An 18267-nucleotide genomic window follows, 5' to 3' on the forward strand; every position below is an offset into this window, starting at 1 on the left:
ACAAAGTCCCTCAGCAAAAGCTCTCGATAAAGTTGTGCAATGATGGATTAAGAGGAAAGGTCCTCTTAAAGATCAGTCACTGGTTAAAGAATAGAGAGCAGACAGTAGGAATAATGACAAATTTTCCCTACAGGGGTGCGTAAACGTTGTCATCGCATAGGTTCTGCATTGGTTCCAATGCATTTCAACATGTTCATAAATTGCATGCACGAGGAGAGAGCAGTGAAGTGGCCATGTTTGCCAATGGCACTGAATTATTTCAGGTGGTTGAAACCAAAAAGAGATTGTGAGAACCTCCAAAAGAGCTCTCCAAACTGGGAAAATGGGCATCAAAATGGCAAGCGTGGTTCAGAATAAATAAGTGCAAAGTGATTTCTCCCATGGAAAAAAATCCCAACTTCAGTTATAAGCTGATGGGATCTGAGCTGGTGATGACTGACCAAGAAAGAAATCTTGGGGTTGTGGTGAACAATTTAATGATGTCATCCCATCATGCAACTGCAGTAAAAAAGACAAATTCCATGTTAGGCATAATTGGGAAAGGCACTGAAGATAATACTGCCAAGATCATACTTCCCTTATACAAATCAATGTTGCAACCAAACTTATTAATACTGTATACAGTTCTGGTCATCACATCTCAGCAGGATATCAAGTTGCATCAAGGTGGGGAAAAATGCAGAGAAGAGAAATTAAAATGACCAAGAGTTGGAGCAACTCTGTATACCAGCTGTTGGGAAACATGGGTGGAAAGGTGCACTTGTGTCTTTACATGTCCCCTTTGGACAACTGGCAGGCCACCATGTGAACAAATTGCTGGACCCTTCAAGGAACCCCCTAGGATTCTTCTATCCTTATATTCTCACTATTTGAAAAGACTCTATTTTGCTGATTGAATTGATACATAGTTTATTTCTTTCTCTGGCTTTTAGGTATATATATTTAGTTATTTGTTTTATTTTGTCTTCTGATCCAACCCTGGGCTTATTGCAGTTCAAAGAAATTAAATACAAATTCTTTTCAAAATTTGTAAATAATGGATTAGAAGAAATGGATTAGAATAATTGTATTCTTCCTTTCTTTCATGCTTTTATTTTCTGATTCCTGTGGTGTGTTTGATGTTGAGTTTTGTTGTATTTTTATTTTTTTCAATGGGTTGGATCCAGTTTTAAGATGAATCAATTGTACTGGAGGAAACGGATTTCCCCATTCACCCCTTCCCACTCCAGCCATGGGAAAATGCTACCTAGAGCGTTAGGGAAACCTACGGTATGGAGTGGTCTGGAGTGTACTGGCAGAGGAGAATCCCCCTTTTACAAAATGGTAGTGGGGACTTTCATGAATAGATCCCTTCTTTTCAAGGAAGGCAGATCCTGTGTATGTTTTCCTGTAAAAGAAAGAAAAAACAAAGCAAAAGAATTAAGTGATTAAAATCTCCTCTGCTACATGGAGACTAGAAACTGACTAACTGAGGGACATTTCATGGAGAACTTAAGTTGCTTACATATTTACTTGTGTGTCAAAATCCATGAAATGGCAATTTAAGTCATCAGGGCTTAACTTCTGTACTACATTGACTGGAAATATAATCCCCTGAGCCTGATCCAGCATAGCCTATGGTGAGGGATGACAGGATAGTCCAACCAATTTCCCATCTCTGCTTCTTATTTGGGGGCTGTCATCCCATGCATTCCTGGCAAATAAAAGATGGAGGTGCTTATCAATAAAAGTGTGTAAAGAAAGGAGGGCAATTCAGGGGCAAGAAGGTGACAGCAAGTATAAAAGCAACCACTGGCACATTCTTATGCTGCTGGTCTAAAGCCAGTAACACATCTTTATTGAGAGATGCATTATGTAAGTCAAAAGGATTGTTCCACTTGGCCAGTGGTTAATAATTCCCCATCCTCTCCATCATTCCAAAAATGGGCTTGGGGTGATTTACAAGGGCATAGAAAGCAGAGGTATTCCATCAATTTTGCCTCCATTACTTATGAACTTGCATTTTTTAATTCATGTATTTTTTCATAAAGAATATATACTTGTCCATAATTATGGCTGAGCTTGCCCTAAGTAAAGGATGCTAAGCAACAACCACTTTATTCTGCAAGAGTTTGTGATTTCTATGATTTTATATGTCCTATATTCAGCCACCACTATGTTAATCAAATTCAAGAGTATCTGGAATGAAAGCTAACCTTTTTTTAGGTTAAAGCCTGCTTTGTTTTACTAGGAAATCCTTTTTGGCAGGTTTGCAAGTATGCGCCAAATACATGTCTTGCTACAAAACCTGTTTGCTGTAATCACAAGACTAACAAAATGAGCAGTTATAATTTAACATTTCTTTGGCGCTATCTCCTCAGAAGGCAATTCATGTGCTTATCACTGAAGATGCCATTCTAGCTGTCACTATGATCCAATGTGCTGTAGAATATGACCTATTCTACTGCTCTGAAGTGTTCAAAATATGACCTGAAAAAGCATTTCACAGCAAAAGAATGCATTTTTTATTTTTGTTTTAGGGGTTTCGTTGTTGGGTTTTTTTTATGGAATGGGCAGTTTCATGAAACTGCAACTTAACTTTTCAAGCCATTTTGTGTCAGATATGAAGGTTTGTGAAGCTTTTCTTAGCTTTGTAAGTTCCAATATATGTTGAGATCAAGGGCTTGCAACAATACTGCAACCAGAAAACATATTTAATGGTCCTTTTGCAAAAAACCACATTCTAGAATGAAAGGTCATGTAAGCCCACATAAAATAGAGAAAAACAAGAATTTAATGTACAGAAGGCAACAGAATGGAAGGTAGCCAACTCTGTTAGAAGCAGGAAGAAAATTCCTAGCCATAAATTCAGCATATAGCCATAAGCAAACCAAAGTTATTTTAGCCCCAGCCACTGTCTACTGTAAAAATTTAGTTGCAAGAAAAATCAGGTTTACAAGAGCAGCTTGCCCTCTTCCACCAAGCACTAAAGTCATGTGAGAGCAAGATTACGAGCTTGTTATTTAAGTCTTTGAAGAAACATTAACTTAGACATTTAAGAATGTATATTCCAATGCATTCATTTTATACCTCAGATTAGTTAAGTGACAATGTGTCTCCTCACCAAAGGTATCTTGGAATCTCATCAAAAGATATCTGTTACATATCAGTACCTCTGCACCCAAGGAAAAATAGCCCACATTATTTTAAGCTATGCCAAAGCTATCCGTAGCTCCAAAAAAAAAAAAAAAAAGTCTTCCTAAGGATGTTCCTACACAGACAGAAGCCAGAGTTCTGAGAAAAAAAGACCCAAAAGAGTGTCTGTTTAGGGAAAGGCTCCAGTAGGATTCTTTGTAAGAGACATAACAAAGATAATTGTGGATGGCGAAAAAGAGGCAGACATTTGGCTGCAGTAAGACAGACAGACTGCAGTGGCTTGGCCAGGGCTTTATTTAGATATGCAGTCAATAAATTACTCATCTGAAATGAAGAAATAGAGGAGGTGGCAAGGAGCTCTCTCATAATGTTTCAGTGTTAGTGGAAATTGATTTTCACTATTTTACATTTTGTAAGTTTTAATAATACTGGTTCTTTTTAAAGTGAAAGGTGACTAAGAACTTCTACTTATCTTTATCCTCATCACTTCTGCCTGAGGAAAGTGAAGTTTCCCTCTGGGAAGTCTGTGTGTGCTCTAGCCATCTGCCTGTGGTGAACCTGGTGCTTGGCTGTACAGTGAGGCTAAGAGCCTGTTAAATGCTCCCTGTTGCATCCAGTTGATCCTGGGGAAAGAAAATGCCAAATGAGATAGAATTTAGTCTGATCTACCAGAACTGTTGAGTCATGAAAATATTCCTTATCGATACTTGTTACATCAGTTCAGTTGTTAATTTCTGGCTTATTCTCCTGGGCAACATATACGTACTAACAATTGTGCTAATAATCTTAAGTGAGAGGAAGACTTTGGAGAGAAACATCATAAATGTGCAAACATTAAATGACATTGCCTACAATCCTATACATGTTCACCCAGAAGCAAATTCTGTTGTGTTCAATAGGACTTACTCCAATGTGTGCAGGCTTGTTCCAAGCTTACTCCTAAGCTTCAAGGAGGAGGAGGAGGAGGAGGAGGAGGAGGAGGAGGAGGAGCGGAAGCTGGATTAAAGATGAATTTGTAAAAATATCCAGTGAAACAGCTATCCTGACAAGAAGTCTTTTCCTGTCTCTGCTCTTAACGTTTCAGTCTGTTCTCTAATCACATATTTCAAAGGAACATACTTCTGTTTTTATTTCCATGCATATGATAAAAAATGGAATGTATCCTAATGTATTAATGATTTCTGAGGCAAAGAAAACTAAAATACTTCTCTCCTCAAAACTGTGTGAATTTTCTCTATAGAGAACTGAGCACCAATTTCAAAAGCTCATAGCTTTTAAGAAAAAAGTATGTCCAGCTTTTATTGGTGACATTATAGTATTAAATCCAGTCAAATAATTTTAATAAGGACTCCATCTTGATGTAAGAAGACTTTTCATTCATCAAGAATTCCTTTACACAAAAAGGGACATACTTTATATTTTCAGGGAGAAAAAAACAGATTCCTTGTTGGCCAAAGACTATTCATGAGTGACCTATTAGTAACGGCTGTCCTTAAAAGCAGTAAAACGCTTTGGTAATTCTTAAATGCCTGAAGAAGATGTTTAGTACTACATTAAGCTTTTCTATAATATGCAACAATGTAATGTAATGTTCTATAATATGTAACAGTGTAATGTAATTGTAAGGCAAATATTAGCTAACAGTATTTATGCGCAGAATCAATGTCATCATGAAGGCAACAGTACTAATACAATTACAAATGATTTTCAACAAGCAAGGCATCTGTTTTCAAACAATATCTTGTACAGTAAGCACCTGGCATGGTGTTAAATTTCCTAACATTGAAACATTGCAAAAGTAAGCAAACAAACAAGGTTGACTGGGAGAAAGGGAAAAACCTGCTGCACATCTTTGGGGCAGAGTAAAAGATGTTATTTTAGTTGCCTTTTGAGAGTGAGAAATTTGCACTTCTATATTGTCGTAATAATTCTTGCCATAAATAGCTACTGACACCCAGCTTGAAACCTATCCTGATATTCATTGTCAGCAGATGGAGGGCTTCTGGTTGCCCTCTTCTATCCTGTCTACCAGTCTTTTCTAAGATGTGGCCCACATCTGAATTCCCTGGTATTTCTGTCTTCTGCTTTTCACTGTTTTCTAATGGAGTTAGACAGCTTGCATCACTGCAAACCCTACAATTTTCAGCCCACCTCCTTCAAAGTAAATGTGGACTTTGGAACATGAGTGGCTTGAAGAGAACTGTTACTCTTCCCTTATGCTTTATCTGTTTATGATGTTTTACAGGTCCTGTGACTAAGCTAGAAACATTGCATGGGCTGTGGGCTTAGGGTATTTTAATCTAATGACAGCAGCATTCATTTCAAAATAGTTGAAAGTACAGATACTGTTTCTGACCAAGGATAACCATACCATTAGCTAAAGAAGAAGACAATGAGAAATGAGAAAGAGAAGCAGAGAATTCCTTCAGGTGACACATCTAGTCCACACAGAAGACAATCGCATACCCAGTTCCCTTCCTGTGCTCTATAAATGTGCCATGGGCAACATGGTCACATCACTGGTATTGATGGAAGATTTATCTTCCAATCCAGTTGGTGTTTGTGCATATAATAGGAGCTTATGAAAAACTTTTACCCCCACCAAAACCACTGAAAACATTTTCTAAAAATCACAATAGGACAGATTCTTTGGTCCAGTACTAGACAAAAAGTAAAAAACTGGCCTGGTGTCATTTGACAGTGTTTAAGTCTGGTTTCTTGCCTCACTGCCTCATTCCCCAGAGAGGTCCACCTGGCGCTGTCGTTATTTGTTTTTCGGCACCAGGCCAAGACCTTTTTATTTAAAAGTTATTTTAATTGTTAATTGATTTATAGGGTTTTATATTGTGCCAAGATGTCTTCAAATTTTTAAGGTTAATTGTGTGTATTGGGTCTGTTTTGTAAGCCGCCCCGAGGGTTTTTGCGACTAGGGCGGCATAGAAATGTTTTAAATAAATAAATAAAATAAAAATTCTCAACTTCATCCTGGCAATCTTCCAGATGCTGTTCATAGTCTCCCTGGCTGCTTACTGCCTTACATTCTGGTTCCCCTTGGATGCCGGGTCACATGAATCCTTTCTCTATGTTTATAGCCTGTTATAGGAGCAAGGTCAAGATTTTAGGTCAAGATTCTCTGAAAAAATGAGGCATGTGAACAATAGAAGATCAACAGTGAAAGAGAAACTTCTTAGACTAAGAAGTGAAAAAATCTCCAAAGTGATCCAGGGGCCACTAGAGTCCATCCGAAGAACAGAAAGGGGAACAAAATCAAAATAAAGCCAAGTGTTTCTAAGAGACAAATCAGGCTGTAAGCAAAGATAGGTGAAAGGTATGAGGAGCAAGATGATCACATCAATGAAGGAAGCGAGTCAGGCACAGGAGGTCAAGCTGCAGTAAGGATGACGTGCAGGCATGAAAGTTAGGACGGAAGGAAGACAAAGAATCAGCAATGCCCAAGGCTCAAATAACATAAATTGCTACTTAGCCAAGAGGTTTCAGGCTGCTTTGAAGGCTGCTGTTCATTTACAGAATGGGGCAGGTCAGAAGACCTCACAGAAGGGGGATCCATTGAGCTGTCTTATTCAGGGAACGAATGCATCAGCTCATACCCATGATTGTTATTTAAGAGACCTCTAGTTCCCATGGCGCTAGCAGTTAATTCCACTGACACAGCAGAACCAGAACTAATAGAACTGCAGCAGCAGTACATCTGCCCAAAGTGTTTGTAGTAACTAGGTTCCAGCAACAGAAAACCTTCCATAGGCCTTGTTACTGGCTAATATATCGTGATCAAAGACAATAATCCCTGATTCATGCTGCATTCATTGTTTTTTCTCCAATTCCATGTCACACTTTGCTTTGCTTTGCATTTTGGTTGTGCTTTGTCATGTAAGCCTATAATTTCTCTCTTCTTTTAGAAGTGGAAATGCCAGTATGATGATTTCCTCTAGTTTTGGCTTTGGTGCTTGGTAATACATTCCCTTGGAGCCAACTCTTTTGTGGTGTGGAAAAACATTGAAGTAGTTTCCCTGGAATGCTAATGTTACAAGCATTTGCTACAGTCCAAGGGGGTTACAATAGAGCTAATTGCTAAGGAATGGGAAAGGTGGGGTAAAATCCACGTGCCAATTGTGTGCCTTTTAATGTTTTGCTGTTGCTTGAGAATTCCTGCTCCACTGTGTTTTCTTTTCTTTGTCTTTTTGAAGCTTTCTATGCTTTGTATTGTATATGTACCACCGTCCTGATGTGCATACTCTTTCAGCCACAATACTATACACCAAATTCCTGTTTGTGTTTGGAGGAAGAGACAAGTTTTCCTGGTGCTTCTAGGCAAACTACTGCAGCCTGCATTGATTAATATTTATTTCCTGTTTCAGCAAACAAGATCAGATGATGTCAACCCTCCAAGCTGAAACAGATCAAATGTTGCATATAAGAAACAGGATCCTGCTAGATAAACAGGAGAACAGAGCATCCCTTTCAAGTTAAGCTTAGAGAAGTCAGTGAAAAATGATGGAGTTACAGATATGATCAATAGAGAAATCCCACAAAATTAACATCTTTAGCATAGCATTGCAACTTGCTCCTTAAAGATGGAACTGACATTTTGTTCTATATTAGGATCCAAAATATGGCAACGAGCCAGTTGCTGATAATAAAATGCAAAGTGCACTCAGGTGAAATTGCCCATGGAAATCAAAAGTAATAACACAGTGGGAGGAATTCAGTGATATATTAACTAAACCCCTACCAGGAAAAAAGATTCATCTCCTTTGCAGTGAATCCTTACGACTTTCTACTCATTGGCATCATCACATATATTTTATCGTGTTGTAAGCCGCCCCGAGGTTTCGGCAAGGGGCGGCATAGAAATGTTATAATAATAATAATAATAATAATAATAATAATAATAATTGTGTCCACCCATCAGATTTCCTATGCACATTCAATTGTGTCATTTTTAGAAGATATTTCAATATTGAAACACTGGTCCAAAGTTGTGGAGTTTTGCAACAGCAAAGAGCAAATGAAAACACTGAGATAAACTGTGCAAATATATTCCAATTTTTTCTCTGTTAAGAAGCATAACTTCCATTTTATTAGCTTCAAGTACCTAATTGAATTTTGAAGTTATATTTTCCAGTATCACTTTATGCAGAATAAATCTTGCCAGATTTTAAAGTCTTTTTTTGTTCATTGCTTCTAAGAATCCATTATACAAAATCATAGCCGTTATGGAAGTATGCAAATAAAAGGTAAGGAAAATATTTGAAATACACATATTGTGTAATTATAAATGAAGAAATTGTTGAAAATTTCTGCAGAAAGCACTATTTTTCTCTGAAATACCATATGCTTTGCTTTTACAGCAGGTGCAATTTCTAAACTAAAATTCTTATGGAGTTTAAAATTCCCAGTTCCTCATGAATTAGAGTCTTTTAAATTTGAGAACTGCTGTTACAAATTATATTACTGAAAATCAATTCCCGCTGGCATTCCTATTGTGCTGCAATAACATTTTTCCCAGATTGTTTAAATGACAGATATATATATACACACTTTATAAAGGTTAAGGGCATGCTCTGAGCTCTGGGCATGGATACCTTTCTTTGATGCTAACGTTTCTCAGCCTCTTCAGCCATAGGCTCAGGTAACATGTGCACCCCACAAACATTTGTTTCATCTTTGGATAGCAGATGTTGGAGACAAACAACTGCTTGTGAGTTTTCATAGTGCCCCAGCCATATGGCCCTGCCAGTGATTTTTCAAGGCCATATGGCTGGCTACTGCAGGAAGGCAGATCCAGCCAATTTATTTCTGTTGTCTTGTGTTCCTAAGAGTGTTGACTGGAAGATGAACTTTGAGCTGACTTATATGCTATGAATTGGCTCTGATACATGCAAATATCTTCTCATGGAAGCCTTCTCCACACTCAAGCAGAGTAATAAGGGAGAGGTTCGCTTAGGGAAAACGCAGCAGCAGCTGCTTCATCTGCCACTGTGTCTTTGCAAGTTCCCAACTTTTTAATATTATATGCCTCATTTAAGTAGAAAGTGCCACTGGAGAGTGGTGTGCCATCAGGAGTGAATGCTTCATCATACAGCTAAGTTTTAGATTGGCGAAAGGGTTGGTTGTCAGTAGTCTCTGTGGCTAACACAGATGCTGTTCCAGCAACTTCATTCCTAGAGTTTTGTGTGTTCTTGCATTGATGCTAAACATAAAGCACTACCTGACTTGCGCAGGAATAGGAAGGGGCTTCTACCAGTGGTGGGCAACTCTTGGCTTTCCAGATGTTTTGGCCTAGAACTTTTTCCAGCACTTTTAGCCTGCGTAGCCAACAGTCAAGGGTGAAATACTGACAAGATTTTGAATTCATGGCATAAATTTCATTTCAGTTCTGCCTCCAAGTTGTTTCCAGGCTTGGCAATTATAGCCACTTCCCTGGCTAAAGTGCAAAGGTGGGATGCTTGTGGCACCCAAAATCTACTAAGATGCTTGCCACACCTTGCAAGTTGAAAGGTTTCTCTTGTAAACAATTTCTCTTTCCTGAGTGCCCTATTTTTCTGAGGCTTTGGCTGAGCAAAATCCATGTTTCTTCCTTGCCCTGGCAAAAGAAATGCCTGAGTTCGTCTTTTGAAGGCAAGGGTGGACCACGGGTGCAGGTCTGGAAGGGAGCAGGTTCCTGTGCCATGCAGGATCGCTGAAGATCTTCAGCTTCCGAGAACAAGGGCCCTTCTTCGAGAGAAGGCGTGTGTCGGGGGCGGTGTTTTTGAATGTATGCTAATTCGGCTGCTCGGGCAGGAGGAAGAGCGCCTTCTCGCCTGCCCGGCGGTCGGCGGCGAGCGGGGAGAAGGCGCTCTTAAAGGGCAAGGCCATGCCTGCGCTTTCGTGACAGCGACCTCCGGGCACCGTTCATGCCGGCCGCGGCGAGAGCGACATGCGCCTCCGGCCATGGAGATCACGGACTCGGGCAGCGTGGTGCTGACAGCCTACCACTCGTACACGCCGTCCCGGCTGCCGGCCCGAGCAGAGCAAGGCAGAGCTCCGGCCGGCCCCGCCAGCCGGTCGCCGCTCAGGTAAGGCGCGCGCCGGCGGGCTTTTGTCTGCTGGAGGTCACTCCGCTCCATTGTCTGCCCGCAACTTGTGCGCGCAGGCTGGGGGACGGGGGGGGGGGGAGCGGGCTGAGCCGCCCTGCGGGAGGCATGCCCCCCTCCGGGCTTCCCCCTCCTTGCTTTCCGGCCAGCCTGCTTCTTGGCGCTCGGAAGGGGCTTCGGGCTGGCGCGGCGGACGCTGCCTGCCGTGGCTGCGCTGGACGTGCGGGGAGGCGCAGAGGGGCTCCACTGCAGCTCTCCCGGGAACGGCGGGTCCAGTTTGCTTCCTGGCCGAGATTAGCATCGCCGCGACCTGCCGAGAAGCGCTGAGCGAGACGGGAGGAGGGCGCGGGGGAATGGTCACTCATTGACGAGATGCGCCATTTAGGAGCTGACCGAGCGGACGCGAATGTCAGCTGGTGGCGAGAGCCTGGCTCGCGCTCAGGCATGACGGGCCATCCCTTCGCTCCTCCGTACGAGCGGCGTCTCTCTCTCCCGATCGACTCAGAACGGGACGGTAATGAATTGAGAGACTTCTTGGGGAAGTGAGCTTGGGGTGCCAGCTAGCACACCGCGAGCCCACCGCATGCAGCAGGTTCCTGTTAACACGGAGCCAGTTAGGGAACTGCGGTCTTAGGCTGCAATCCTATGCATGCTTTCCAAGAGTCAGTCTCGTTGAACTTAATGGGACTTATTTCTAGTAGGTGCGTTAGGGCTGCACTCTTAATGCCATGGGGGCGGGGGGGGGGAGTCCATTACCTATCAATGTACTGATGATTTTTTTGATGGGTAGGCGGTTTCTTTCTCTTTAGCCACCCACACCATCCGATGGACAGGCAATGGCAGTACATTGTGAACAATGAACCACTGAATAAAAGCAGGAGTGTGCCAGAAGCACAATATAGTATCAAATACTTAAGGCAAACAGCCACTCAAAAGGTCATTACATCCAGACACCAGCATTTTCCCCCCCGGACAGGAATTTCACAATATTAGTGCATCATGGAGACATTCCTTGCATTTGTCCCAGATAAATGTGCTGATACAGGAAATTGTTTGGGTAATATCATGGCTAGCAACACCTTTGGTCTTAATAAAACTGACCTTTTCTCTAAACATGAAGACTGAGTTTAGCTGATACCTCAAAATATGTGTTGGTAGTATTGTGTAGCTGGTGGTTTTTTCCTTTGGGTTAGAAATGAGATTTTTTAAAAAATAAAAAGTTAAAATGCATAAAACAAGATATTAAAATAGTACAGGAAGGAATATTGTGCATATCTTTGGACTTCTGTCTTTGTTTCTTTGTCTCATTTTCCCTCCTGTAAAATATAATAGCAGTAGCTGTATATTTATTCTTTGTACATGTTCTCAGTATATGAAGTAAGTCAGTTTATTAAGCTGACACTGATTATCCATTTCGGCAGCTTATTCAGGGCTTTTACAATGGCCATTCTAACATTATGGCAGCCAATGCTCTGATCATGCCACATTAGGAGAAAGCTAATGAACACCACAGGGAGAATATAATTTCCCAGCATTCTGTGCACTTCCTAAGTGGCCTTTGCATGTTCTTTGTTTATTGTCTGTCTCTCCTATCTGTAAAATGGAATAGTGGTTGCTATATTTTAGTAGTTTACTAATGGTGACACTAAGTTGTGTGTAACTTTCTTTGTCAAGATGTGTGTTTATTTTGCAGTGCTCAGAGTAAGGCCAACTGGGTTCAAAAAGGTTTGCAGTCTCTGCCTGTGTATATAGTGTTATTCTTATCCAGTGCATATTAGTGCAGTATATGATAATTGCTACTGTTTTGTGGATCCAAAATAACAACAACATTACATGTATACTCCACCTTTCTTCCACTGGCAAGGAACTCAAAGTGGCTTACAAGGTTCTTCTCCTCTGTATTTGAATCTGAATGGGATGGTGTAACTTAGTATCCTGCACTAGCAGAGGGTTGAATCTGATGGCCTCCAGCCCCTTCCAACCCTACTATTCTATGATTTTATCCACACAACAATGCCAGCAGGTTGGGGTGAGAATATATAACTGACCCAAAGTCACCAGATGAGCACCATGGTTGGATGGGAATTAGAACCCAGAGCTCCTGAGTCCAACTCTCTAATCACTATGACACACTGACTTACTGGTGTAAAGTTAAGATCTAAGGTCTTTTATCAGAGCATAAATAAATATTATGCCCTAGCATCCATGTCGGGTTAGCTGTTTTCATACTGAGGATATAATTCTTTTAGTGTGGCATCAATGAAACAGACAACTCCTTCTCCCAAAATGGACGACAACCACCTGTAGTCACCATAACATATGGACTTTGGCCCTATCCCTAAATCGAGAATTTCAAGAGTATTGTATAAATGTTAAAGGAAAAATATACTATGGAGTGAGACAATGTGGTGTAGTAGTTAGAGTTAGACTGGGACTCAGAAGATCTGGATTCTACCGGCCATGAAACTCACTTGGTGACTTTGGCCCAGTCATTAACTCTCAGCTTAACCAACCTCAATGTTGTGAGGATAAATGGAAAGAAGGACAATGTAAGCTGCCATATGTTCCTTGCATGAGAGAGACAAAGCAGGATATAAATGTAAAAATGATAACATGGTTTATGGTAAATTTAGGTGACTAGAGATAAGACATAAGACATAAGACTTCATTGCCATAGACTTTCAAAAACGTTCTGTGTTCCACATTATGAGGAAGAAAGACTTCATGCTTTTCAGTGCCTACCTTATGGTGGGCTATATGATATCTTCCTTAAGTTGGTCACAGAAGTTTCTCAAACTGCAAATATCACTGCTGTTGCCTGTTGCAATTTCAGTTCTTACTGTACCAAGAAAAATGCCATTTCCAATTAGATCACATTATTTGTTACATTTATATCTTGCCTTTCCTCCAAGTTGCTCAAGGTTGTATTCATGATCTTCCTACTCACTATTTTATCCTCTCAACAGCCCTATGAGTGACTAGCCCAAAATCACCCAGGGAGCTCCATGACCAACTTGGGACAGTCCTATACTCTAAATCACCACAAACACACTGGCATGCATATTACAGTCCAGTAAATTTAGACACTTGTCCTCTGGACAATTTCAGAGGACAACAGCAGTTCATCAAGCTCATACCACTATGTAGAGGAAAATGAAGGGCATTCCTTTGTGTTCCATTTATCTGTCAAGAGAACTTCAGTTCCGGACTACTGCACACGTATTTTTGCTATGACAATCAGTACTTTGAACTAAGTCATATACCACCAGTCAAAGTGTTTCATTAATTTCAGTAGTAAAATATTCATCACATGCTGCATCAAAGCCTATGGGAACTTCAGAGGATGTAATTTTAAGCAGTAGAAGGTGGCCCACTTGGAGAATCAGAGTACAGTGAGGAGGCATGCTTGTTTTCAGAAGATCCCTCCTGAGGGGATGGGGCACAAGCATGCTCATAAGGAAAGTTCCTGGAGGTGAATACTAGATTGTTTTCGACAAACTGCTCTGTGCATGCTTAGATATTCATTCTGGGTGTTGTCTGGTTTTGAGCAATAAAGAACACTTGCAAGGAAAGGGTCTGTGGCATTGAATGCACAAAGGAGAAACCTCAACTCACCATGCTAGCTATAAATAATCTAAACAAATAAGTATAATTAATGGCGAAAACATTATTTCTTTTTTATGAGAAAACAGAAAAGAAATGGCTTGGATACAGAGTCCCCATGAGTAGAATTCTGCTTATGGGTCATTCATATTGGAGGAAGGGGAGAAAGTTTTGCTGATTCTTTCTTCACACTGCAGCCACCGGAGGAGGCAGGAACTCTCTGGAATAATATGGGAAGTGGCTTGGTGGGGCTTCAAGGAAAGGAGGGGGTGGGTAGAAATCACCAGTTATCCTTCCTCCAACAGGAATCCCACTGGGTCTCAGACCCTTCTTCAAGTGGAAGGTGCGCTTCCATTTACAGAAAGAACACTCTGGACTTAAACCAATAAATCTAAACATACATTTCTGCTGCTCAGTCAAGAGTTAAGTGGTGTCCATTCATATGCTTCCAATAATAGTATCAAAACCTGCTGGTATCAAGAAAGAATGCAAATAGGAACAGTTATTTGTAAATTATATGCAAACATAAAATGTTAAAACGCAAGCTCTGATATAAATGAACAATAAGTTTCAGAAGCTGCTACAAAATATTTAAAATGCACACCCACATTTCAGAACTGGCTTTCCTAGTGAAGTTGCCCACTTCCTGCAGCTGTCTTGTTGCAATAACTAGTTTTTGCCATATGGGCAGTCAGAAACTCCATCTGTGTTTCCAAAACATGTTGCAGAAGGAGGTTGCATTACCTCAGCATGTGGTCCAATGGAATGCAGAAGCATGAAAGTAAATGTACTGGTTGCTTTAGAAAAGCCTAGAAAAATCTATGGCTGGATACGTTTGCTTTTTCCTTCTTCAAATTCTTTCTAATGATTTTTGTTGTCAAAATGGTCTTTCCTCTTTCCCTTTCCCTGTGAATCATATCACAGCTGCTGCAGAGGGTTCATGTTGTGGCTGATTAAGACATAAATCTGGAAATGGTTTTCCATAACTAAAGACTATTCAAAAGCCATCATTTTTTTCTTTTGTTGGCTAACAGAACCTTGGTGTTTCATGCCAACATTCATTCCAAAATGAAAAACGTATGCCCAACGGACTAACATAGATGATGTACTATTTAGTAGTATATTTTAGAAGTACAGAAATGAAAAACTTAAATTTCCATTTCCATTAGATTCAATCTCTTGCCCTTATGAAACAGGTTTTTAAAAAATCAGTGGTCCCAAAGTTTACTTTTAACATAGCGGATGGATTCAGAGATTATAAAATATGGCTTATCTCAGTAGGAATGAGTCCAACCTCCTCCCAGAGTCATGTCCTGCCCTTCCTGTCTACTCATGCTGTGCAGCCATGAGGAGATCAGAAGCTTTCATTTCTGGTTTCAATTAACAGTGTAGCATTATGTCTGAACTCTAAACTGTGGTTAAAATTATGTGTGATTTGCTAGAGCCAGCTTCAAAAATCAAGGTTTGAAGTTGGCTTGCTTCAAAGAAAACATAGTTAAGATTAGCTTAACTTTAGATGACATAACAAATTGCAGTTATAACAAAATCTTCAAAAAATTCTTACAGCTGCATTGGAGGAAGGATGAACCTATAACTATATGTAGGCTAGGAGCTTTTCCACCAACATGGTCCATGATGGTTTATCATGGCATCTGAGCAGTATCAGTGTTTATTCTTTCCATTGGGATGCTGTTGATATATGTATAATGGCATCCCAATACTATTTGGGCACTTTGATCTCATAAATAAGCATAGCTATGAAGCTATACAGGGTCAATCTCATCCCCTAGCTGGTCAGCATTTTTTTTCCTGGTAAGTCCATTCTTCACATGTATTGCATTTCAATTCCATCCCCTTATTAGAAGTTATCACTACCAGCTAGTCACCAGTATCTCTCAAATGCCTTTAGAGGGTATCTCTAAAGGCCTTTATAGCTGAGTTATCAACACAGTGCTCCTTTTCTTCTTTATATATTGTATTCCATTCTACAGTTTTATTCGGTATCACTACACTACACTTTCACTGCTCATATTACTCTAGCAGTAAATCATCTGGTTTGTTGTGCTATGACATCATAGGAGAGCCAGTGTGGTGCAGTGGTTTAGAGCATAGGACTGGGACTCAGAGGATCCAGGTTCGAGTCCCCGCTCAGCCATGGAGCCAACTGGGTGACTTTGGGCCAGTCACAGATTCTCAGCCCAACCTACCTCACAGGGTTGTTGTTGTGGGGATAAGATGGAGGAGGAGAGATGATATAAGCTGCCTTGAGCCCTTTGTAGGAAAAAGGCAGGATATAAATCGCAATATAAAAAAATAAAAATAAAATCATATGACAAGGATCAGGGTTCTATGTACTGAGTTCTAAGCACTTGTCATTGTAGCAGCTTTTAAGATCAGGTCATGTACTTTTATGTTTTTGTTGACATCTCCTGTTTAGAAACCATAAGTCTGATTTCTCTTTGAATTTCCTATCTCATTCCTTTATCTTGTTAATATGTTCAATTCTACAATATGTCTTGAAAAATTCTTAAAATTATTTCTGAATTGGCATGGGCTTGATGTAGTGTGATTGGATTTTAAGATTCCCAAAGAACCTTCCATGAGTATATTGTTGGTGGCTAAAGTAGAACAGGTTAAGCAAGAGTACTTGCTCTTGTAGCAAGAACAGTGTGAGTAGGAAGAAGAGTTGTAAGAAAACACTGAGGATCACACTGAGGCAACATTGCACAGAAGAAGGAATAAGTACCCAGGCCAAACCTCATGGTTGTGTGTGCAGGGAACAAGGATGGAGCATCGTTAAGCCATGGATCACTTCACTGACTTCAAGCACTGGACAGGTTTAGGTTGGTCGTGCTTCTTCCAACTTGCTTAAATGGGTGGGTGGTAAGAGTGCGTATGAGATAGGGACTAATCCCTGGTTAGCTAGGAACCAGGATGAAATAATTCCGTAAGGACCATAGGAAAATCAAACCATTCTAGCCATCATCTTTAAGAGTGGTACCTGCACTGTAAAGAGGGTTTGTTCCCGTTGCTGTGAGTTGCACTATTGTGGTTCTAGTCATCCTAGATACTGCCTCATGCCTTTGTTTGGAAGTAGGAGCAATGCAAAATCACATATGTATTCCTTGTGAAGCTCTGATTTTATTAGTGCTGATGTCTATAAGAAAACAATCAAGAACTAAAACGGTGTTGAGCTACATATGCATAATGATCTGAATAAACATGAATGATGGATTCAAAGAGCATCATTGCTCTACTGATAATACACATACAGATGTAGTCCTATCAGGATGACTACATAGGTATCTTATGCAGAACAGAGAAAGGTGCAGTAGGGGGTGAGCATTTCCTCCCCACTCCTACAGCTCTGCATTTTTGCTAGAGGGCTGCTAGCTAGGGCAGTTTGGGGTGGGGGCGGGGAGGAAGGAAGGAAGTTGCAGAGGACATCGTACTCTGAAGTCTGAAGTCTCCTTCTGTCTCCAAACGTCTCCTTTTTCCTCTCTCCAGTCATGGAGGGGCAGCTGGTGCAGTATTTTTCTGCAACAGCTACAAGAGGTGGGAGGTTGTCAAATCACTGATTCCAGCTGTGAGGTCAGAGATCTTCTGGCCTTGGTTCTGGAAAACTGATGTATAATATGGCCTTCCAGCTGATGCCTAGAAGCCATACTTGGCTCACCAAGTCCTTTAGAATCTCCATATTCAGGGTAAATTCTTATGGGAAGGATTTCTTAAGCCTTTGTTTAAAAAAGAGCCCCCCAGACACACGCTGCCAGCTGCCTTCTTATCCAAATCCTTCTTTTGATATAAGAACCAAAACCCATATAACTGGATTGCTTCATAAATTGTAAGATAGGTTTATTTTCCAATGAACTCTAGGGAATGTTAGCTTCATTGTTTTATCTTGTATGTTTTATATACCAATGATTAGAGGCATAATTCATTGTTGACTTATTTCTTATTGTTGCTCATAAAGGCAAGACATTGGCAGCCAGCCTTTATTTTTGCTCTAATTGAGGCCATTTGTCTAATTTAAAAAGAACTGTGTGTGTCTTGGCAGAGGTTGTTCCTGAATATACTGAACTTCATATTGGGTGCTACAACTAGCGTTCCAGGGAGAGTTTGATATGCCTACCAATTGTCTGAAGTCTAAGAGTTCACTGTAGCAGACAGTGGCTCCTGCAGATACATATGCTCCTCATCTAATTATGTTGCTTTACACATATACTGAACCTTCTCAGCCACAGTGGTCCAGCTCAGACCCAAGATTCCTGGACCTTCAGGGGGCACAAGTGCTCCCTGTCCTTCACTCTTTCACATGTATGCTTAACTACAAGAGGGAACGAACAGTTTATGAAACTACAGCTTCTTCATTATGGCAAAATGTGGGTTAAGCATTCTCTGAAAACCAGGAAGCACTTAAATTACCTTTTTTCAG

The 18267-nt window shown here is 40.6% G+C and overlaps 1 protein-coding gene across 1 annotated transcript in view; it reads left to right on the forward strand.

The window, feature by feature from the left end:
* The first annotated feature begins 9955 nt into the window (after positions 1–9955).
* Positions 9956–18267, forward strand: part of ARHGAP28 (Rho GTPase activating protein 28) — a 69230-nt gene continuing 60918 nt past the window's right edge. The window contains exon 1 of the mRNA XM_044426314.1: positions 9956–10211. Within this exon, the coding sequence (XP_044282249.1) occupies positions 10087–10211 (125 nt within the window). The 5' untranslated portion in view covers positions 9956–10086. The remainder of the gene's footprint in view (positions 10212–18267) is intronic.

This window comes from Varanus komodoensis, unplaced genomic scaffold (assembly GCF_004798865.1).
Source record: "Varanus komodoensis strain SLA01 unplaced genomic scaffold, ASM479886v1 scaffold17, whole genome shotgun sequence".
Classification (NCBI taxonomy): domain Eukaryota; kingdom Metazoa; phylum Chordata; class Lepidosauria; order Squamata; family Varanidae; genus Varanus; species Varanus komodoensis.